This window comes from Peromyscus eremicus, chromosome 14 (assembly GCF_949786415.1).
Source record: "Peromyscus eremicus chromosome 14, PerEre_H2_v1, whole genome shotgun sequence".
NCBI lineage: Eukaryota > Metazoa > Chordata > Mammalia > Rodentia > Cricetidae > Peromyscus > Peromyscus eremicus.
In genome coordinates, this window is record NC_081430.1 from 21302000 (window position 1) to 21326836 (window position 24837).

At 38.4% G+C, this 24837-nt stretch overlaps 1 protein-coding gene across 1 annotated transcript in view; it reads left to right on the plus strand.

The window, feature by feature from the left end:
- Scfd1 (sec1 family domain containing 1) overlaps positions 1–24837 on the plus strand; it is an 82447-nt gene that overhangs the window by 40060 nt on the left and 17550 nt on the right. The window contains exons 11-19 of the mRNA XM_059279644.1: positions 268–407; positions 2386–2476; positions 3056–3129; positions 3755–3836; positions 13128–13224; positions 15782–15852; positions 17707–17786; positions 20686–20748; positions 22457–22532. Of these exons, the coding sequence (XP_059135627.1) occupies positions 268–407; positions 2386–2476; positions 3056–3129; positions 3755–3836; positions 13128–13224; positions 15782–15852; positions 17707–17786; positions 20686–20748; positions 22457–22532 (774 nt within the window). The remainder of the gene's footprint in view (positions 1–267; positions 408–2385; positions 2477–3055; positions 3130–3754; positions 3837–13127; positions 13225–15781; positions 15853–17706; positions 17787–20685; positions 20749–22456; positions 22533–24837) is intronic.

A 24837-nucleotide genomic window follows, 5' to 3' on the forward strand; every position in this document is an offset into this window, starting at 1 on the left:
TCTCTGTAAAGAAATGTGTATTTTTCTAGGAGAAACTTAATATGACTTTTCTCTGTGTATATTTGGAATATATTTTAATTACTTCCATTAAAACTCATAAACGGTGAGCACATTTGTGGATGGCGGAGGGCTGGAAGGGCTGTCGGACCTTAGGCAGTATTGTGTACAGAAATACTGGAAAGGCCCACAACACTGGTTATTTTCCTTGTCTAGGAAATGTTGTGCTTCTTAAACTCCGTTATTTTAAACAAGTTTATTGTTTCCTAGGACTTCCACCTAAACAGAGTAAATCTGGAAGAATCTACAGGAGTGGAAAATTCTCCAGCTGGTGCTAGACCAAAGAGGAAAAACAAGAAGTCTTACGATTTAACTCCAGTTGATAAGTTTTGGCAGAAACATAAAGGAAGGTAAATGAGAAAATATCAGTAATTAAAACGTTTATTATTTAAACAGAAGTGCTGCCCGACCTGAGACGTAATCCCGAGGTCATTGACACAGTCAGCACAGTCAGTGGCGGGTCTAATTAAGTCCATCGTAGATGATGTATTGTTCCATTCCTTTCTTTCTTTTTTCTTTTGTGATGTATTTGGAGAACTTTGAATACCAATATACTTTTTCACTGATATGTATGAGCAAGAATAATGTGTTAAAAAAGTCATCATTATTCTCTCATATTTTACTTTGATCATGAATCAAAACCAAAGAAACTAATGAACTCTCATAGGCCCGGCTATACCACTCCAGATTCATACCCAAGTGACTCCATATCCTACCACAAAGACATGTATACATCCTTGTTATTGATACGCCAATCACAATAGCAGAGACAGAATGCTAAATTACATGTCCGTCAGTAGATGAGTGGATGATAAACATCATGTACACGTGCATAATGGAATCATATTCCACATAAAGAAGAAATTTCCTCTTGACCCCCGGCTTCATTAGTTGTTTGTAGGGCTCTTTTTCTTCCGAAGCTCACCCTGAAGATTGCACGGGTCTTTCTGACCTCTACTGCCAGCTTCAGGAACCTGTCTTCCATTTGACTGTGTGATAGAAAAACTTCGGGGTCGTATTTTTCCTTTTTGTTACATGTTGTCCCTCATACAAACCCCATGCTTTATACGTGGGGAGGCAGAGCTTGTGTCTGAAGTTGAGAGAGTTAGTCATAAAAAATGATAAGTAAGAAGATTACAGTGATTCGCCACATGATGTAGACCAGTGTGGCCATCCCATTGCTGTGTTCTTTTAAAGTACCCAATTGGGTCAGTAAATGCTCTAAAAATTACCTAGTTGCCATTATGTCCAGAGAAACACTAAACAAAGAAAACTTTATTTCTCCAAGAACTAACAGTGGTTTTCATTAATGATTTTTGGAAGCATTTCCATTGTGTATCTATAAAGATACAGGTCTGTCTCTGTCTTTGATCTGGGTGCTTTGGGGCCTCACCTTCCACTGTGTTTAAAGAGGACCAGAATATAGCTGTAGTTTAACATGCTGGAGGGTTTTGTGTATTTAAATTTTTTATACTTAGAACTTTAAAAAAAAAGAAAAGATGTGAAGAAAGCCATGTGGCTGTAACAAGGATTTGGCTTCTCAGCAGGAAGCTGTTACTGTCTTTTTCTAACTATGGTAGTTGGAGATACGATTAAAAATTTTAAATAATATTCTTTACTTTGGAATTCAGTGTCTATATTTTCTTCTGTAATGGTGGCAAAAATGAAATTACATATCATCAGAGAGGCATTAAAAGAGTAAGTTAGAAGTGTTCTTTTTTTTTTGGTTTTCGAGACAGGGTTTCTCTATGTAGTCCTGGCTGTCCTAGAACTAGTAGCCCTGTAGACCAGGCTGGCCTTGAACTCACAAAGATCCGCCTGCCTCTGCCTCTCGAGTGCCGGGATTAAAGGCCTACACCACCACCGCCCAGATAGATAGAAGCATTCTTTTTACCAGTAAGGATACTAAGAGTACTAAATTAAGGATGCTATTTTTTAAATTGTTGTCATTATAGTTGAATGGTTCCTCTGACATCTGCTAGTTTTGGTGATAATATTTATTTAATGCTCAAACATATTTATTTGTCTTCCTTTGATTTTCAGTCATGTAAGTAAATAATAAATTAAAAGATGTTTATGTTTAAACAATATATAAAGAGAAAATATGATTTCATTAATGAAAAGGCTAGAGGTAGATTTTGTTTGTGCAGATTTCTGATTATGATACACACTTTTAAATTACAGTTTATCTATATATGTCTACCCATGTTATATATAAAATATATTCAAAACTGTGTTTTTAAAGTAATAATCTTGTTTATATTTCAAAATACACGTGTAAAACATGAATCCTTTACTCTCAGTTGATCATGCGCAATGTCATTTCAGTCCGTTCCCAGAAGTCGCAGAATCAGTCCAGCAAGAGCTAGAATCCTACCGAGCCCAAGAAGATGAGGTGAAACGTCTGAAGAGCATCATGGTAAGGTCCTGTTCGCACCCAGGAGCAACGGTAGAGGACGGTCATCTGCAGAGGTCTAACAGAGTCCAGCGCAGTCATTGTCAACCTACTCAGGGTGTTTGGTTTTCAGGAACTGTCTCACACCGTAGCGTAGGCCACCGTAGCGTAGGCTAGCCTCGGACTCCTGGCAGTCCTGCCCAAGCCCACATACCCAGCTTTGGTATTCTTTTTCAAAAAACAAATCTAACTGTTAAGAAGCTGATTTTAAGGAATGGGTTGTGATTTGAAATGACACAGTAATATTATTTTTCGAGATGTGTACCCCAGGATTGCTTCTTGTTGCAGACTGTGGACAGACGTCAGCTGTAAGGCTGAGTCCTGTGTCTCACCTACAGCGAGTGTCTGGGCATTGACAGTGCCAGCCAAGGTGGCCACTAGAACCTTTCTGGAGTTGTCAAAATGTGTGTGCTTACCCCAAAGATCCTGTTTGTGCCAGGTGACCCAGTTTATCAGTGCTTACCAGTAGTCTGTGGGATGCATTGACCTTCTGCTTGCGTGTGGCAGTGTTCAAGTCCTAAGAGCCTTTTCATCCCCTCACAGGGACTAGAAGGAGAGGACGAGGGAGCCATCAGCATGCTTTCTGATAACACGGCTAAGCTCACGTCGGCAGTCAGGTGAGCAGTCTTCCTGATGATGACATTTACCCTGGAAGTTAAAAATCTCTAGTGATTTTAATAAGAGGGAACCATAGGAAATGCAGTTGTGCCTCTGAATTTGAAGAACTGAATGCTTTGAGCACATTTAGGCTGATTTCTGTTCCTCTCAGATGCAACCGAGTAACTGCCTGTGTGAACAGTTAGAAATTTCCAATTCGAATAATTTTACTAGGAAAACAGTATTAGTGATAAAGTGGGACCAGTCATTGTTCGTTTTGCTATTGCTACTGCTGTTTTCTTTGTTCAGTTGAAATGGGTTTTCAGTACTTAGAGAACTATAGGTAAAAGCATGTTTCCATTAATCTCATTTTATTCTAAACCCCTAAACATTGGAAGCAGAATGCAGAACTGTAGAAGTAATGTGTTGGCACCAGACTATTGTAAGATAACGTTCGCCTGTATTTTTAAAGTGATGCATGTGGTATGTGATCAAGCCTGGAGCTCAGTTCAGTTGACAGCTTAACTTGTCACTTTGATTCAGTGTTCTGAGTTTCCTCGTGAAGCAGCAGGCAGGGGTTTATTGAGGTCTGCATTACTTTCTTAGAAATTTTGTGGTTAATTTTCAATTTTTTGTAACTTATAGTTCTTTGCCAGAACTCCTTGAAAAAAAAAGACTTATTGATCTCCATACAAATGTTGCCACTGCTGTTTTAGAACACATAAAGGTAAATGTAACTTTTTCCCTCCACAATCCACTGATATCTGTTCATATATCATTGAACGTCTCTTGCCATGATACGATGTAATTACAGGAAGCAGCAATGCTGTGTGTTCATTTCTGCAAATGAGGGAACCTCAGAACCCAGGAAGACCACTCTGCTAACTCGTAGTTGGGCTGTGATACTGTGTGCTGCAGAATCTCAATACTGTCTCTACATTTACTGTGCTTACTCTGTTAATGAACAGCCATGTAGCTAACCATTGGCAATGCAGATTTTTAATTCTGTTTTGGTGTTTCATGTGGTTTTACAGTGTGACTCAGGCTGACCTCAAACTCACTGTCCTTCTGCCTCAGCCTTGGATTATATCCTTTTCTGTTGTGCTCATGATTATTACTTTTCTTTCCCCTCTTGTCATCATGACCCAAAGTTCAGTGGTTCTAAATCAGTGTTTTCTAACAAGAATAATATCAGCTGCCAGTGTAATTTTAGATTTTCCTAGTAGTCACATTAAAAGGGCAAAATAAGTAAAATTTATTTTAGTATATTGTATATAAATTTCCAAAATACTAGTATTTCAACACATATTCTGTTTAGAATATGAAATATTTTATATCCTCTTTTATATATGGTGTCTGATAAGTTCATAGCATATTTACAGTCATATTCACATCTTAGTTCATATCAGCCTCAAACACTTGATTACTTCGCCTCCCAGGTACTGAGATTATGTACCACATTGCCCAGCATAGAAATCCTTTTTGATAGGAGACTGCCTAAAATACACACTAATTACATGATTCATTTGTGTAATTAGATTCTGAAGTTTTTGGTTTTAGATGTCTATTAACTTAAAACGCCTCACTTTCTCTCATAAGACAGTGATTTTTGAAACAAATACATTGGAGCTTATCAGTATTGTCTTTATAGTTTTTTTTCTTACTTATAGTTACCATGCATGAGCTTGCTTGATGAGTTCTTCGCTATTTTGCTGATACTAATTTTAAAGACATCCAGTTCAATCCAGTGGCCAAATAGACAGACTTGAGGACTTGCTTTCCACTAAGTATGAACTATTTGAGACACTCTGAAGGATAAGAGTATGTGCTGCTCACCAAAGATGCAGAAAGTACCTTGATTTTTTTGTGTGTTTTGTTTATGAGAAAGAACTTAGACAATTATTTGTTAATCATTTAAAAAGCCAAAAAACACTAGAAAAGAATTAATATGTAGGTAATGGACATTGTACAGTATGGAATTCAGCCTGCATAATTTCTGTTAAGCTGACACCTTGATATTATTGTTACTTAGTACTTTTCCCATTCTGATAGATAGGAAACGTAACTGCAGTCTGTCAGTGTTTCTGTTAATGTCTCCACGTCCTTATGTTGTGCCTGTTGATATCAGGTCACTGTCTCCTGCAGGGATAATGTACTGTATAACCAAGTGACAAGCTGTTCTGAGGCTCTTATTCCGAGGCTAAGTATAAGACAGTAAATCCAGTACAGAAAGTAAAAAGTTAACTCCCTAAACTAGTAAGATTTAGATTCTGGTGTATATCTAAGAAAATATAATTACGTAATTAAAACTGTATGATCCATTCAGCAAACATTTTTTACTATAAAAATAAACTCTAGGGGCTGGAGAGATGCCTCAGCTAAGAGCACTTGTTGCTCTGGCAGAGGTTCCCAGCCCCAACAGGGTATAGGTCACCACCATAGGTAACTCCGGTTCCAGGGGATCTGATGCCCTCTCCTGGCTTCTGAGAGCACACAAGTGGTACACAGACATACATTCAGGCACGACACTCATGCACATAAAATAAAAATAAATATTAAAAGAAAATCTGTGTGTGTGACAGTTGTTTATAGTTCTGTGAATGCTTTGAGGCTTAATATTGTTCCCACAGTTTTCTTTGGCTTATAGATTTTGTTTCATTATTAAAAGTTTATTAATGCTTGTATATTATTTTCTGACTTCTCATAGCTCTAAAGGTCAGGAAAATGCCAAGCTCCACTCCTGCTACTAAATTAGGTTGCATGACCCAAAGTAGATAATTGTACCTATAGAAAATTTTGGTTTGGTTCTCTATAACTTCACAAATGCATCCTTCCACGAAATATTTTTATGAACATACTCTGTAATAGTAGGTCAGACTAGAACTTTTGGTTTTACAACATTTTGGTTAAAATAACAAAACAATTTCTTCCTTCTCATATAACTTATATTACAATGAAAATAAAGTAAATATAGGGGGGAAAAGATGTCAAGAAGTGTTAGAACAGCAAAGCAGATGACTAAGAGGCAACAGCCAACAGCTGGCAGGCAGGTCTGAGGTCACATGGCTAAGGAAGTAAGTCGGCCTTGATGGATGGTGTTGGAGTTGAGTTCTGGTCACTAGAAGCAGCCAGGTTGTGGGGATCTCAGAGCCGACCTCTCTAGGCAGGAGGGACAGGGGTAAAGTAATGGGCATGTTTGAGGATCTGGAGACACAGTGCTTCACTGAGGAGACAGTGGTAGACGAAGAAGTCCAAACGGTAAGGATTTCCTTATGGTTGAGTCACGTGATGTGTTTCAAGAGGCACATGTGTTGAGGGAGAGGTGGAGAGTTCTGGAAATAAACTCGAGGTAGAAAGCTGTCTAAGAAAATGGAGCCATGTAAAGTGTCCTTTGCATGTGACAGTCCTTGTGATTGTCACTTCACACTATGATTTGGATGCTTTTTCAGAGCTGCTCTGTGCTGGGAGAGGATGTCCGTGTAAGATCGTTTACTGTGCCGTCATTCCTGACCTAAGCAGTTCCACTTGAAAGACACTTTGGGTTTAGGGAAGGGTTTTGTTTAGGGTTGTTGAGTCTTTAGAAGGGACATCTCAGGCTAGAAGCTAATTTGTTACTCACAAACTAGCGTGCTTTTATATTTAAAAAGTATGCAAGTAACCTGGTTGATCAACTGTCAGGAAGTAAGAAAGCCATGTGCCCTAGAAAGAAAACCATTAAAGCCGGGGTTTAAAGTACAGATTATGTCCCAGCACTTGGGAGGCAGAGGCAGGCAGATCTCTGTGAGTTCAAGGCCAGCCTGGTCTACAGAGCGAGATCCAGGAAAGGCGCAAAGCTACACAGAGAAAACCTGTCTCATAAAACCAAAAAATAAAAAAAAAATACAGATTATATAAACTAAATGAGCATTCAACAATAATTCTTTATTAGATCAAAGTGAACTACAGGGCCACTTAAACCCCCAAAAGATGAGTAAACTTCACTGAGACTGTTTCCCCAATCTTTATCCAGCTACAGTGCCTTTTAATGTTCCACTGAAATGTCAGTTATAGATGGCCAGGACTTGTAAAGAGATCAGAGCAGCTGTAATCTAAACGTGTGTGTGTGTGTGTGTGTGTGTGTGTGTACCTGCGCGCGCGCACATGCGCGCACTTATATATACACATATGTTCATATAAATAAAGCAGCAGCAGGCAAATAGTGAAAGAAATGCTGTATGCTATTTTTTCAGGCAGGAAGTGTGCTTTGCAGAGGGAATAGTCATGTATTGGTTTCCTGGTCCTGCTGAGTTGTTCTAGGTGCATATTGATTTTAAATGTCTACAGATGAGTTACAGTTGTGTTGAGTAAATCACATATGTACAAATTACCCTTATAAAACAAATTATATTAAAGTATATATGGAAAACACATGTATAGAAAAATTTAAATGTTTTTTTTCTGTCAAGAGCCTTCTTTTAATGTTGGCTATCTTTTTTATGTTCCTAACCGGTAAATACTTTTTCATTAGCAAAAATATTATACTTTTTATGTAGAGTTCTCAGGGCATTCTGTATATGAGATCTAGAAATTACTCATAACTAAAATTGTGTATCACTTGACAAACATTGCCCCATCCCCAAACACATGGTTACTACTCTTCTGGTCTGTTTCCATTAAGTTTGACTTTTTAGAATTCACATAAAAGTGAAAGCATGTTAAGTTGTCTCTCTGGTTCATTTGACAGCATAATGTTCTCCAATTCCATCCATTACATGTAGCTTTTATGTACCATCTGTGCTCATTGTAAGTGCAGGGCTCCATACTCCTAGCAGTGTATTGTAAGCACATGCCAAGTGTCTTTGTTTCCTCTCTTCTTTTTACATCGTTTAATAGAATAAACATGAAGAAATAAGAGGGGAACATTTCAAAGGTACAGAAATTTTCTGATATATGTCTTTGGTGGTTTTTTTTTTTTTAAGTTGTTTTTATTTGTTTTGTGTATATGTTCACATGCATGCTGGTGCCCTCAGAGGCCAGAAGGCATCAGGTCTCCTGGAACTGGAGTAACAAGTAGTTGTGAGCTGTCAGGTATGGGTTCTGGGAACTGAACTGGGTCCTCTGCAGGAGCAGCAGACACTCTTAATTGCTGAGCCGTCTCTCCAGCGCCATGTCTTTGGGTTTTAATTATGAGTCTTCATTTATTTTAGAGTGGTTTTAAGTTTGCATGGGGAAGAAAAGAGAAAGCTGAACTTGAGTATGTGTAAGGCCATAGATTCAATCAGTAGTTCCACGAGGTGGGATTAGGTTGAGAAGGAAGAACAGTTCCTGTATACCCTGCCGCTCACACCTGCAGTTTCTCCCATTTGTAGTAGTTTGCATAGCGTGGCATGTTTGGTAATCAGTATTATATTAATGCAGTCTTGTTAGCTAAAGTCCTTAGTTTACCTTGGAGTTCATTTTGTGTTACATATTCTTTAAGTTTTAATGAATGTGTGATGGCATGTATCTGCTATTACAGTATCACATGGAGTAGTCTCAGGGTCCTAAAATCCCCTGTTCCACTGTTCGTCTTTACGTCTCCCTGTGCCTTCATCTTCCACTGGAAACCTGGCAACCATTGATGACTGTACTGTTTCTATGCTATCATATTTTCTAAAATGCCTTGTCAGAATTGTATAATGATCAGCCTTTTCATATTGGCTCCTTTTACTTAGCATGCATTTAAAACTCTCATCTTCATGGCTTTTAGCCCCTTTGTTTTATTTCTGGATAGTATTCTGTTGTGTTGTGTGGTGTTGTTTTGCATTCCCTCTAGCAATAAATGAAAGTTTTGCTCTCTGTCCCTCTCAGCATCTAATATTGTCAGTGTTCTGGAGTTGGCCATTCTAACAGGTATGGTATGTTTTCTTGATGGCATATGGCATATCTTTTCATATGCTACTTTTCTGGTAAGGTATCATTCATGGATCATGCCTTTGGTAGTATATCTAAAAACTCATTACCATATCCAAGACCATCTATATTTTTTTGTAATGGACAGGATTTTCCTCCATCTTCTAGTCGTTGTTTATTTTACTGTATCTATGGTCCCTTTCAGTCTGTGTCTAGATCTGTGTGTGTGGCTGTTTACTTGTCCTAACACCATTTATTGAAAAGACTGTCTCAATTGTGTTGATCTTATCAAAATTTAGTTAACTGTATTTCTGTGGATCCTTTTGGGAGGTCTCTTTTCTCTTACAATGATCTGTTGGTCAACTGTTTCATCAATACTGTGCTCTAACATTATGGTAGCCTCTGAAATCTTGTAGTCAAGTAATGCCATTCTTCCAAACTTAATCTCCTTCCTTAATCTGTTGGCTGTCATACATCTCTTGCCACGCCATGTTATCCCTAAAATTGTTTGTTGATATCTATGCGATATCTGACTGAGCTTTATATTAGGATTCTTTTAAGTCTTTGGGTCAAACCAGAAAGGACTGGCAACCTGACAGTGATGGATATTTTTCTCTGTCATCCTTATTTGGAGTTTTTGATGCTAATATAATTGGTACAGTTTTACTTTTGGATTTCAGTTGTTCATGCTGGTATAAAACCTTATATCCTAGAGTTTTGCCAAGACTTTTTGATGTTACTTCTTTTGGCAGTCTTGTCTTCTGCAACAGAACGTTTTTCTTGCTTCCTCCACATTCAGTTTGCCTTTTATTTCCATCTCTAGTTTACTGTGCTTGCTAGGCCCTTCAGTCGATGGCGGTGCTAAAACATTCTTGTCTTGCTCTGGACCTTCTTATCATTGCCATCCTGTTTTCTAGAAGAGATTACAGAGACTTGGGTTTTTGTTTGGTTGGTTGGCTGGTTTTGGTTTTATGGTGGGGTTTTGTTGTTGTAAATGTTTGGTAGAATTCATTAGTTTACCAGTGTTCCCTTCAGAGTCTGGTGTTTTTAGTTTTTGAAGGTGCTTAATTTTCAGTATATTTAAAGAATAGAGATAGACATATTCATAGTATCCTTTTCCCCTTAAATGAGTTTGGTAGATTGTATCTTTCAAGAAATTGGTTTGTTTCGTATGTGTTACCAAATTACTGTGTTTATGGATACACAGTTGTTCGAAATATATTTTTATCTTCTTAATGTTATTGATCCCTCGAAGTGACCTTTCCTTTATCCTTTCTGACTTTAGTAATCTGTCTTCTTTCTCCTTGGGTTTCTTAGATATGACTACAGGCACATCAGTTTAGTTGGTCTTTTCAAAGAATCAGCTTTTGGCTTCTATGACTTTTGTCTTCAGTTCTTGTTGGTTTTTCCCCAGGTCCTCTGCTGCTTTTTGTGATTTTTGCTTTTTCTGGCTTTATCTTTAAGTGATCAATGCACTGATTGAATACATTTAAACCAAACAGTTTCTGAAAGCCTTAGCAGTTTATATATCTTCATAAAACAATATCAATAATTGATATTATTATTGTTCTCTCAAACAAGACAGTGCATTTCTAGAAAGTCAAGCCCAAAGAAGAACGTATAAATTCAACTTCTTTTACCTAATTTCTATTAAGGGCCTTATTGAAAATCTATTGTTATTTTTTTAAAGAACAATAACACATATTTTCATAAAATAATGTCAATAATTAATATTTCCATGGAAACAATATCATTAAATTATAATTGTACTTACATTTACATTTTAAATACTTACTGGAAATATTATTTTGTATACATTTAAATTTTTATTAGATTCTTGTAGATAAGATTAAATATTTGAAGTAGAAGTTAGTATATTGAATAAATTTATACATTAAAGTTGTTTCCATATTTTGAAACAGATCTAGAGCAGCCTCCACAAATAGCACATCAGACTAAAGAGATAGAAACTCAGAATAGGAGCTGGGGAAGAAGGCTCAGAGGGAAAAGCACATGCAAGCATGGGAACATGAAATCAAGTCCCCATAACCCATTAAAGCCAGGCGCAGGCACGTACGTCCATGATCTTGGTGCTGCTACCTCGAGATGGGAGGTGGAGATGAGGGAATATATACACAGGTCAGCTGTGCTCACAGGTCGGCTATCCTAGTGTGTGCAGTAGCCAGTAACAAGAGAACCTGTCTCAAGGTGGAAGGTGAGGACCAACAGTGGAGTTGTCTTCTGACCTCCATTCACACCATAGCACACCCACATACCTGCACCCATAATGCATACTCAAAAAAGAAACTCAGATGAGTTCTTAAGTATTTGTAAACTCAAAATAGTTTCTAAGTATTTGCATATATGTCTGAATTTTCTGGCCACCAATATTTTTTAAGTAGAGGGAGGTGTCATTGAAGATAACTCCCATCAGAAAAGTTTTCTAAAAAGCATTACTTTATGTCACATTATAAAAACTACTACTTAGCCAACATAGCGATTGCGTGCCTTTAATTTCAGCACTAGAGAGACAGAGCCGGGTAGATTTTGGTGAGCTTGAAGCCGGCCTTGTCTACATAACATGTTCCAGGGCAGCCAAGGCTACATAGTGAAACATTGTCTTCAAATATATATATATGTAACATAGTTATGTATATATGTGCAATATATTTACATTTACTTACGTTGTGTCTTAATCTAGAGTAAATTGTGTAATGTAAGAGTGAGTATTTAATGTTATTCACATTTATGAATTTCATGTGGCTACTTTGTGAGGCAACTTTAATGGCCAAGATACGACATTAAAATATAATTTAATGAGAGCAGTTCCATGATTTATTAAGGTAGTATGGTTTAAGTTTATAGCCTTTTAATTATTCTTAAACTAATAACAGATTTTGGTCCCTAAGGTAGAAAGATTACCTATTCTTTAAACAGTAATAACAGGTTTTCAATAGGGCCCTTAATAGACATTAGGTATCAGAAGCTGAAGTTACACATTCTTCGTTGGGCTTGACTTCCTAGAAGTGCATTGTCTTGTTTGAGAGAACAATGCATGTGTTAAGAAACAAGATGGCCACCTAGTGAGGCCGAGAGAAACTGAGCATTCTGACCAGCTATCTTACTTAACAATGTGCTGCCCTGTCTTTAAGGAATGAGGTAAAAAAGAAAGGATTAATTTTATCCAGCAAGCTGAAAAATATGCAAAAACAAAATGAATACTTTTAGGAGCAGTGCAGAGTGATAGACAGTTGAGAGACAGGTCTTCCCAGTGTATACTTCTCTCTGTTGTTTTTATTGCACACACACTATACACTTACGTTTGCATTATGAGCCACAGTGTACATGCGGAGCTTAGAGAATTAGTGTCAGAGGTCAGCTCTCCTACCATGTGGGCTCCAGGAATCACTGAGTCACCAGGCTTGATAGCAGAAGACTTCAGCCAGTGAGCCATCTTGCCAGCCTCATTTTTAATCTTACTGTGGAAGTTCTTCATGACTTTAAAACTATGGCCTTGGGTTCCACTGCACAGGACTAGGTTGAAAAGACCTTTCCCGGTTTCCTGTGGCTCACACAGGAAGTCCATTCCTCAGTCTACCTACTGTTCAGATGTCTCTATTCTGTTGTGTCCTGGGATGATCTAACAGAAAACTACTGCTTATGTGTCTCCAAATCACTTCCAACTCAGTTCAAAAACAAAATAGGAACAAAAGACCTGAAAATAAGGGATCTTGCTTTTTGGAAAGAGCACTAGAAGTAATATAAGTAGTCTCCCTTTCTGCCTGGTTAGGGTGACGTGTGTGGATCCACATGCTACATAAGTAAGCTTACGGCTGGGCGGTGGTGGCGCACGCCTTTAATCCCAGCACTCGGGAGGCAGAGCCAGGCGGATCTCTGTGAGTTCCAGGCCAGCCTGGGTTACCAAGTGAGTTCCAGGAAAGCTACACAGAGAAACCCTGTCTCGAAAAACAAAAAAATAAAAATAAAAATAAGCTTACAACCAAAAATAGAAAACCAAGACACTAAACTATATTTAAATAAACATTTGTTTATAAATTTCATCATAGAAAATAGAAATTTGTTAACAAGAGACTTACTATATTTTTATTACTTACTATATCTTTACCTAGTGTTTATTTTGAAACAGGCTAGAAAACTGGATGTATATTTTGAATATGAAGAAAAAATAATGAGCAAGACTACTCTGGATAAGTCTCTCCTAGATGTCATATCCGACCCTGATGGTACGTCCCATACATTTGAGACTGTTTACAGGAGTGATTCTAGCATTTCAGTCCGGACAAAATTCAAGTAGCATTACTGTATCAATCAGTCCTAATTACAAGGTAATTAAATGAGCTATTTTCTGCTGAAAAGTTTTCAACATAGCAGTTCTTAAAATGGAAAAGTTATTTCTAATTTAGTTTTTCTCTGGTAGTATTTCTAAATACTTTTTACTCATGTCTTTAATGTGATATAGATGGCCATCACTTTCTACTCTTTCCAGGAAGATTTGAATGAATGGCATTGAAAGCAGGTGTCTTCAGGGGATGTTTTCTACTTCATTTTGGTTTGTCCCAGAGAATATCATGAGAAAAAAAAAAAAGTAACTAAAGCTGAATTCTACTTTAAACGTTCAGGAAATAGTCTTTTACAAACACTGTGGAGTGCCCCACAAACCCTGCAGTGGGGAGGGGCTCTATGGATGGAGTGCTTGCCTGCAAACAGGAGGACCTGAGCAGCTCGGTGCTGCACTGCGTACCTCCCAGTACCCAGTGCTGGGAGGAGGGCCCCGGAGGATCCTGGGGCTTGCAGTCATGAAGGTCTGGGAGCAGCTGTGCCCATTAGATTTGAGCTAACCAATAGCAGCATTTTCCACTCAGGCCCAGCACAGAAGGAGCTGATTGCAGGATAGAGTAGGGGAAATATAAAAAGTGAGTCTACAACATTTGTTGTGCCAGAAAACAAATAACAACAAAAAAGGAAACATGTCAAAAGGACATAGTCAGTTTGAAGAGGCTCCAGATCAGAACAATTTGACCATCAAAAAAGAATATAATAATAAATCATGGGCTAGAGCCCACAGGATGAAAAGGAGACCATGATTCCATATAGAAAAAAATAGGTGACATAATTGAAATTTTATACGATGCTCACATGATTTCAGAGCACTGCATCTATTAATGAGACTTCATCACTGATGGAGATCCCTGAAACAGTTTAAAAGGAGGAAAGGTTTCAGCGGTCTTGGTCCACACTTGTCTGGTTCCATTGCTTGGACCTGAGGTGACACTGGGCGTCATGGCCAGTCACTTGTGGTAGAGCAAAACAGCTCACTTCATGGCTACCAAGGTAGAAGATCGGTACATCTTCATACAGCATATCCGCAGTGATCTACTTCCTTCAGTTAGACCCTCCTCCTACTTCCCATCATTTCCCAAGACTGTCACCATTTTGTGAGTCTACTGGGTCAGAACTCTTAGGAACCAGTTGCTTCCCAAAGGCCTATCGTCAGCTGACAGGCAATGCCCAGTACATGAGCCTGCTTGGGACAGTTCATGTTGCAACCAGAGTACTTCCCTACAAATACTTGTTAACTATAAAGGAAGAAATAGAAACTTTACAATAAAGAACCATAGTAAATACCTCATTAGGTAATCTCATTTAGCGTTGTCAGTAATGAAATATACCAAAATGGTAAAAACCTAAGAACTTGACTCAACCTGCCACTGATCATTCATATTCAGGAAATAAGGTAAATTGAAGAGTTTAACTGAATCATGGGATTATAAATCCCATGAAGCTCCATGCTTCATCAGCTGTCACATTTTCTTTTAATCTTGTTTTATTATTTATTGTAGTGGTGGGCTTTTGTCTTTTGTTTATCTGGTTGGTTAGTTGATTTTTGAGACAGAATCTCAGGTCTAGAACTTACCATGTAGCCCAGGCTGGCCTTGAACTGAGATCCTCCTTTCCTTGGTCTTCTAAGTGCTGATAGTACAGGCATATCTTAGTTTTTGTTCTGTTTAAGTCTTTACGTCTTAGGACACACTGTCAAGTGAGATTTGATAGGTTATTTATTAAAGCCATTTCTATATCACCTTTCCACCAAAGTGCACTGTGTGGAAGAAGAGGGATGCATGAGTTTCTCTGCAGAGTCCAGGCCTTGAGTTATATAGACATCATCATTGGGAAAACTCCCAGGGTAGCAGGGACTTTCTTTGAAACCTTAGTTTTGTCTTAAAATTTGAGGTAAATATACTCCATTTCATGTTTTGATATAAAAGTATAGTTTTCATGAACCTTGTAGTAAAATAAACTCTTCAGAGGGGACAGTTACATTGAGGAACTCATTTTAGGAAATAAAACTTCTGGCTCAGCTAGATGATTTCATTTAGCCAGCGGATCTCATAACCCCACACCTAGGGCGTGACGCCTCTGACTCAGGACAGTCCTGTTCTCCTTGACACCTGAAAAGATGATATTTAGAATTGCACACTTACCCTGTCTGAATCCTTTCTTTGCTTTTGTGGTTTGTGCCTGAGGATAAATCTTAGCATTCTATGCAGTCTGGGAGACAAATGAGGGGTTTCTGTAGTCCCTCCTCCAATTCCGCCTTTGGTCTCTTCAGTTTCAGTGGTTGTGATTTTAGTACTTCCTACTTCATCTCAGTTGACTAAGAGCCGCGTTTTGTTCTGTCCTATTTACACATGCTTTGAATTTTAAGGTTCTTCTAAGTTGTAATTATAATGCTCAATAATCACAATTATAAGTCTTTTTTTCATTTCTCTTCCCATGTAGCGGGAACTCCAGAAGACAAACTGAGGCTGTTTCTTATCTATTACATCAGCGCCCAGCAAGCCCCTTCTGAGGTATGTCCATTGACATTGTTGAGAAGAAGGGGTGTGGATTTGCAGTTACTGTTAGCGGTTCAAAAATAGAAGTCAAGGATCACTAAACATGTGATATTTCATTCATTAAAAAAATTGTTCAGGCAGATTCTGTTTGCTGCAGGGTTTTATACTGATGTTTTAGCCACCACTTAGATGACTGACCACTTTTAAGTTGTTGAAATATAAACTGACTTCAAGTGGTCAAAATTCTTCTGAAGAATAACTGTCCTGAACTACTTAGCCCGGTGTGCTGGGCTTTTCAGAAGGTTGTTTCTTGTCGTTTTAAAATGGTTTTAAAGGTAGTGACTGTTACAGAACATGCCCTGTACTGTCCGGTGTCCTGTAAAGGAAAGTGAGTTGGAGACCGTGGGTTCTTCCTTGTATTGACCAGGTATCGCTTTGTATAATAGGCTGCACGCATAAGAACCTCCAAGATACCATTGAGATAATTCTTAATACCAGCTTTGTTATTATTGTTTTAAGTTGTAAAGCTTCCACTGGTCAAAACATTATTAGCATGTTAAATCATTATCACTTAGGGCCCTTTTATTTTGCTGTAGACTGTATTTATCACTTAACTTTTCCCCTAATTAATTTAGAAAGAAAGCGTGGTTCTTTTCTAGAAATAACTTTCTCATCAGTGAAGGTTTACCTGTTTCTTAGACTCTGATAATATTTTGAGGATATATTTTTAAACGTTAATATTGTTTTAATTGGACTACCTTATTTTTGTAAAGATTTTAATAAACTTTACTGATCATTAAGCGGCTTAATTCATGATTACTAATATCAGTTTAATTGTCCTGAAAATGCAAAGAAGTTAAAATCTCTGGTTGATGATGAGCTTAAAAGTTTTCCCTTGACAGGCCTGGGGGATGGCTTGGTCCATACCGTGCTTGCTTTGTCGTGCAAGCGTGAGGACCCGAATCTGATCCCAGCATCCATGTTTTAAAAGAAGCCGCTGTGCACCTGCAGTCCCAGCACTGGGGATGAGGAAACAGGAGGATCCCTGGGGCCTGCTGGCCAGCCAGTCAAGCTGCCTCCTTAGCCTGGAGGTTCAGTGGGAGACCCTGTCTCAAAAACTAAGGCGAGGAGTGACTGAGGCCGCAGCAGTGACTTGAGGCTCGGCACTCCACACTCACACACAGGAGCACATGCAGTTTTTCACTGTGGTGCTGGCTCCTCCGCTCACACCAGTTCAGTTAGACTTACTCATCGGGGTAAAGAGAACAGGGAAGGAAGAAACACTTTTAAAACGAGAGGACAGCTGTTCTTCGGTAAATGTCTCTGAGCCCCACAGTGTCAATGAAAGGAGAAGCCGGAGCCACAGGCCCCTCAGGCTGTGTCAGTCGTCAGCAGTTCTGGTGTGGAAATACCTTTGTCCTGAAGAAAGGCAGCCCATGCTAGCAGTAGAGAAGAAAGTTGATGAACTCCTGAGGAATGACAAAATATCGTACTTTATACTTGTGGGGCTACCTTCTCATCTGGGTGGTTTCTGTCCCAGATACTCACTTGGGTAGCCATTTAAGGTACAACTGCACCTGACGTGGGTGCCTGGCATTTAAACTCATGCCTTTGTTTTTTATGTTTGTTTTGTTTTGTTTTGTTTTTTGAGACAGGGTTTCTCTATAGTTTTGGTGCCTGTCCTGGATCTGTAGATCAGGCTGACCTTGAACTCACAGAGGTCCACGTGGCTCTGCCTCCCATATTAAAGGCATGCGCCACCGCCACCCGGCATGCCTTTGTAGTATAATCTTGATTGAGTGAGTAACAGCAAGCACAATTTTCTATGAAAGTGTGATGTTCTATCGTAGAGTTCTTTTCTTATTGCAGGCTGACTTGGAGCAGTATAAAAAGGCTTTAGCGGATGCAGGGTGCAACCTGAACCCTTTACAGTACATCAAGCAGTGGAAGTAAGTCGTAGTTCTTTTACTTTCCTATTGCTTCAGGTGAGATCATAATCCAAACTCTGTTCCCAAGAAAATAGGAATGCTGGGAAAAAGGCTGAACAATGTCGTGGTGAATTTTTACGGCGAGTGCATAACATTTCCTTGTGTGGCCCACCATATGCACAACTTAAAGCTCCATAAAAGAGTGACACCTTTTATTCTGGGACAAGCCCTATATTTGCTTTACTGATGCGTTGAGAAATCTTTTTGATCAAATGTCTCAAATCTAGTAACTAGCAACTAGAACAATACCAAACTTAAAAGAAACATTGTGCTAAGGAAATGGCAAAATTAACTGGAGCATTTATAGCCTGCTAGTAGTAATAATATAAATTTTGATGATTTTCCAGAATGTTGTAAAAGGTTTTGACCTCCTACTACTTTTAAGGATTTATCCAAAGAAGTTATTGGAACCATAGAATTGTAGCAGTGAAAACCAGCCTAAGTGTCCAGCAGTAAACTGGGTAAATCAATGGCGGTGCTTTAGCCCGGCATGGCAGTGCACTCCTGTAATCCCAGCGCCTGAGAGAGTGAGGTAGGATGAGCCATCACAAGCTCAATAGCGCTTGGGCTATATAGCAAGACCTATCTGTCTGTCCATCCTTCCTAAAATTGTAGCACTTTTATAAGAGAGAATCCAACTGGATAATTAAAAATCTTGATAGACAACTTAATGGTATTGGAACCATTCACGTTACTGTGCTAAGAAGAGGGAATAGTTGTTTACAACACTATTTGTTGATTAATTTGATGAATACCCTCAGCTCTCCATACCTATAGCTCTGCAACCATGGGCTAGAAATATTCTGGAAAAAATTGCTAAACTTGGTGTTTGGGTTTTTTTTTCCCTTAATGTTATTCCCTAAATAATACAGTATAATAGTTATTTACATAGCCATTATATTATATATTATACATAATTTAGAGATGGTTTAATTTATAGGAAACAACATGCTGAGATTATATGGAAATATTACACATTTTATATAAAGGACTTGAGCATTCAAAGATTTTCATGCTTTTGAGAATCCTGGAATCAAACCCCCACGAATGCCAAAGGATGCTATATTTTCATATATATATATGATTCATATATATATTTTCATATATATTTTCATATATATTCATATATATTTTCATATATATATATATATAATCTTGACCTGCACCGTCATTGAATTTACATATGTTGAAGGAACAGTTAACAAACAAATGAAAGAATGATACTAAACTATACTGAATGATTCAAAGACAAAACTGAGTTGATGGGGAATGGCTTTCTGTATGCTGTGAAAATATGTTGCTCTGATTGGTTGATAAATAAAGCTGTTTGGCCAATGGTAAGGCAGAATAAGGTTAGGCAGGACATTCTAACTAGAGAGATAGGGAAGAAGAAAAGAGAGCAGAGGAGACGCTGCTAGCCGCCCCAGGAGAAGCAAGATGTAAAGTACCTGTAAACCACAAGCCATGTGGCAAAGTGTAGATTTATAGAAATGAGTTAATTTAAGATATGAGAACTAGATAGCAAGAAGCCTGACATGGCCATCGTTTAAAAATAATATTAGCCTGTGTGTGCTTATTTGGGTCCAAGTGGCTGCGGGACTGGTGGGTGAGAGAGATTTGTCCTGACTGCAGGCCAGGTGGGAAATAGAAAAGCTTTCAGCTATACTGAGTGATAAGATCTTAGCCAATGGCTGCATTTGCTTAGCAGAGAAAACTTGTGGGTAGGTGTATGTGAGCCAAAATTCGGGTGACATTTATTACAGCATGATCCACCTGTGTGTTTTGACATATACATACGTTTGGTCGTGTCACTGAAATGCACATACCTGCCTGTAGCTCTACGTGCAACTCTGTTTCTTTCAAACCTCTAAAGCAAGTGTTGCCTTCCAAATGCTTTTTGTAGAAAATAGATCAATAGTCTCCATTGTGCATAGAGAAAGAAACACACCAGGTTCGTAGCAGTTTTTCTCTAGAGTGTTCTGTGGAGTGCTTTTTACTATCCATGCTTCTAGTGACATTTTAAATTTTTCTTCAGTTTGACCATGTTCTTGTAATAGAAAAAGCACAAAACAGACTAAAATAGTTGACTGTGTGGCAATGTGTCATTGTTCTTTTTTATTATAATATATGTGGAGTTTACTAATCAGTGTTTGGAGCTATCGTGGGAAAGACAAACTAAGACATTATTTCATGCAGTTAAAATATGTTTAATGTCTAATTTTAACATCTGTTTACTTTCCAAATGTAAACTATTAGTTTAATAAAGAAAATTTCAGGAAATTGAGAAAAATATAAAGAAGGTGAAATTTGGGCCAGCAAGATGGCCGGCAGGTAAAGGCACTGTAATGCAAGCCTGGTGACCTGACTTCAGTTCCCCAAATCCACTGGAGGTAGAAGGGAGAACGGACTCGGCACAGTTATCCTTGACTCCTTGTGTTCACCATAGCACACGTGCACACAGAGCAGTAATAAAATGTCTAAAGGAAAGGGAAATTGTGTTCCAGTAACCACGGTCCAGCCTGTAATCCCAGCACTCAGGAGACTGAGGCAGATCTCAAGTGCGTGGCTAGCCTGGACTACATGATGTCACTATCCAGAGAGTAGTTGGTGTTAGTGTGCATCTTCCCGTCGGGCCGCAGTTCTGGTGCCTGCTTGTTCCTGCCGTGCCACTGCTGGGCCCTGGGCATCGCACGGCTGCAGTGTTCGGCTGCTGAGCTGCACCCAGCCCTGCCCTGGCATCTTTTGGGGAATCGCACTGTTTAACTGCTGCACATCTTAGATGTTAACCAGTCAATCTTTTATTCCAATATGCTGCTGATAACTATGTCCCCTTGTAAGTTTAAACCTCCTTGTTTCCTAGGGCTTTTGCCAAGATGGCCTCGACTCCTGCCAGCTGTGGCAGCACCACCGCTAAACCCATGGGGTGAGTGTGCTGTAGTGGGGGTCTCTGTTCTCCACACTTGAAATGTCCATGTCTTAAAACAGTGTCGGTCACCTCCCAGAAAACTTCATCATGATGCCGAGTGTCAGCATTTTTCTGCCTTCCTTGGGTAGTTTTAACTCTCCTTTTAAAATGTAAGAGAATGTCTTTCACACAGCATGAACCATTGGTTTCATATGCTTCTTTCTTCTTACAACACCTTTCATTTTTACAAACTATGTGGCGAAAACTATTGGTATTGCTATTGGTCTCCATAACATAGATTTTTAAAGCTAGTCACTCAAGACCTAAGCATGACAAATTCATTCCTGAGGGCTGGAGAATGACACCTCACTCTAGAGCAGTTCTCAACCCCTTGGGGTCACACAACCCTTTCACAAGGATTGTGTATCATATCCTGTATATCACATGTTTACATTACGAATCATAACTATCAAAATCACAATTATGAAATAGCAACAAAAATAATATTATGGTTGGGGGTCAGCACAACACAAAGAACTGTATCAAAGAGTCACAGCATTAGGAAGGTTGAGAACCACTCTCCTGGAGACCGCTGTAGTGTTTGTGTGGTTTTCCAGTTTGCTGAACAAGGTAACTCTGGCTACTCCTTCCTATATCATACACGTTTCAAATTCCTAATTTACTTTTAAAGCTAGAATAAGAGTATGAAGCCCAGAGGAAACGAACTTTGTCTGGTTCAGTGAATCCAGCTGGCCTCCCCTCTGGAGGGTGCTGTATGGGGTGCCCCGAGCCCTGCTGCCCCACTCACTGAGGTGGGTGCCTGGCGGAAAGAATGGCTTCAGAGCCCTGTATCCCATCAACGGTTACTTCTCTATGTCCGTTAATAGAGGATTTCCGTCTTAGTCGCACAAGGGAGAAAGGACAGGATAAGAGAAAGGAAAATAATTCCTATGATTTTAATAAATAGATATGCCAACATCATGTCTTTAAATCATATAGAATACAGAGAGCCTGAGGTTCCTTTTTATACTATACATATTTTATACTTGAGGACGTTAATAAATGTGCTTTGAGAAAATCTTGGCTAAATTGAAAACTGTTCCTAGGTTTCTTATATAGTGTAGAAGGATTCTTGCAAAGTACCCTTTAATCCACATATGAGACTTTGAAGCAGAACTATAAACCTAGTGTGGCAAATAATTGTGAGTATTCTTTGTGTTTGTTAAAAGTTCAGGATCGAGACAGCACTCACTGTTTATTGTGCTTAACATTTTCACATGGTAGGTTTTCTGTGTGTGGAGGGGACAGTACATGTGACAGAGTCAGATTCAGCAATGTGATGCAGAAAGATCAGCAGCACTTGACCTGTTGGTAATAGTGACAGGCAATTCTGTGTTATGTGATTCAACTCCAGAAGCAAAGTCTGAGTTACTGTTTTTCATCTGGTGGAAGAGTCTCAAATTATAATTTACCAAAAACTATGTGTAAGGCTAAACAATTAAGATGTTTGTATTGAGGGCATCTCTATAGAGTTTTTCGTAATTATTGTATCACTATTTTAGTAAACTGTAGCAGTGATATCCATAGAAGTAGAAATGCTCACCGCCGTTCTGTTTATGAAAACCGAGGTGAGCAGCCTGTGGTGTGTAATCAGGCAAACACTGTGTCAGCAACAAACTGGACAGCAGTGGGTACTTATGTGGTCTTCTTTGTCTTCCCTACCCAGTCTCCTATCTCGAGTCATGAATACAGGGTCACAGTTTGTGATGGAAGGCGTGAAGAACCTGGTATTGAAGCAACAGGTAAGTACACTTCTCAGAAAACATTCTAACTTTGAAATATAGGTGTTGATAGGTCACTGTCCAGGCAGAGAAACGTCTGGGTGTATTCAAGTAAGAAATATAAAAGGAAAATTAGAACAAGGTGTTCTTATTTGCATAGTAAGAAAATGAGATATTTCTGTGTAGTTTATATTTTTTAAAGATGTGCTTATTTAAACTGTACTGTCTTTACTCTTCAGTATTTGATATCCTCCCATTTTTGTTTTATCTCTCTCATTTTTTATTTTATTGTAACTGGAACACGTTTGCCAAATCTAAGATACAGTGTTTCACATCACTACAGAGATAACAGTGTTCCACATCACTGCAGGAGATATAGTGTTCCTTATCCCATACAATGTTTCACATCAGTATGGAAATGCAGTGTTTCTGCATCAATACTGCTTAGTAGAGATTTTAAAAGCCATATTAAAAGCCAGTGAGTTACCCAGATCTGATTGACAGATGTATAGAGATACTGTCTTCAAAATGTTCTCTTCCCCTGAATTTCCTCCACACTTTTTAAAATCTTCCTCATGTTTTCTTATGATGTTTTATATAATTATTATGTGTATTTTGCAAATCCCACGGCACTTTGCATAAAATGAGTTTCTAGTTTCAAAGACCCTTCAGATTCTTCATTTGAAGGAATAAATAACAAATGAACACTCTGTGTTGTTAATAGAGAACAATGAAAAATCCTCATTTGCTTTGTTGAATTCAAAGGCCTTCCAAGCTTTCTTCTCAGATAATGACATTATTCCTGAGTACTTGGAAATCCCTTTCAGCCTCAGTAAGGAATCCTTTAGTGGTATTGTCAGCACCTCGTCCTCCTAAATGCTCAGTCTGCTAATTTTAACCAGTTCACAGTACTGCCCTGTGGCTCATAAAAATAATCTCTTAAGAGGTATCTAAATTGGTTTGCTGTTAAGCGCTTTATTATAGCAACACAAAAATTTGTTTCAGAGTTCATGAAATACAAAAATCATCATTTATGACCTTACTTTGCTTTCCATAACATTTCAAACTGTTAAGAAAACTGTTTTGACATCAGCAATTACTTTTAAAAGTAAAAATTAGCCTAGCAGTGGTGGCACATGCATTTAATCCTAATGCTCAGGAGACAGAGGCAGGCAGATCTACAGAGTGAGTTCCAGGACAGCCAGGGCTACACAGAGAAACACAGTCTTGAAAACCCCCAAAAAATAAAAATTGAATTTCCCTGTGGTTATCCCTATTTATATAACATTTCTGCCTCTACCAGAACCATAGTGTTAACAAGGGGTTGTGGGAATACAGCTTTAAGTTTTAGCTTTTCTGGATGAGTATTCATCTCTGATTATGCCCACCCACATTGTAAATTCCTAGAATTAAGAATTTACTTATGAATCAAAGGGTATGGATATTTTTAGTTACTCCTAATAAATATTGCCAAATTATTTTCCAGTAAAGTCTCTCTGTTCTAGAAATACATGGTAAACTCCTGGAAGCCCATTGTGACACTGCACTGTCCTGATACCCAAGTATCGAGGGGCATTGCACTGTGGGCTTCTAGGAGAATTCAGGAAGTAAGAGGCGTCAAAAAAGGCTGCAGGGATACAGATTTAGAATACTGTAACTGATGCTGCTTACATCTATAAGGATTGCTTTGGCTTTTTAATGTTTTTATTTTCATTATGGGGGCATTGTGGAGTTGGCTCTCTCTTTCCACCTTTACCTGGGTTCTAAGAATGGAACTGGGGTCACTAAGCATCTTTATCTGCTTGAGCCTTTTCATTGGCTTTATAAAATTGTTTTAGTTGTTTTTATCAGAATAAACATTGTAAGCTCTAAATAAATTAGACAAGAGTTAAATTGACCAAGAAGTTAAAAAACAATAGAATTAACAATGTTCAATTTTCTAGGTCACTAATAGAGCTTTTTGTATTTTGTTTTCTGGGTAGCATGAGTTGTATGCATTCTATATCAACCCTCACATAGCCAGTGGAATGATATTTACAAACTTGAATGGATTGGTATCAGGATCATTATACAAGAATGTGGTGATGATATAAACACAAAGTTGCAGAATTTAGAAATCTCCACTGACTTTGGTCTTTAAAAAATTAATTAGCAGTAAATAAATTACAAGCACTGGAAATGCACCTGAAAGCGAGCTGAAAAGGCAAACCTGATTGCAGTGCATGATCTCTCTTCAGGGTTGTTATTAAATAAGAAGACTAAAAATTTTATGCAACTGAAAATTTGAACTCTGAATATTGTATAATAACCATCTCATGGTATAAAT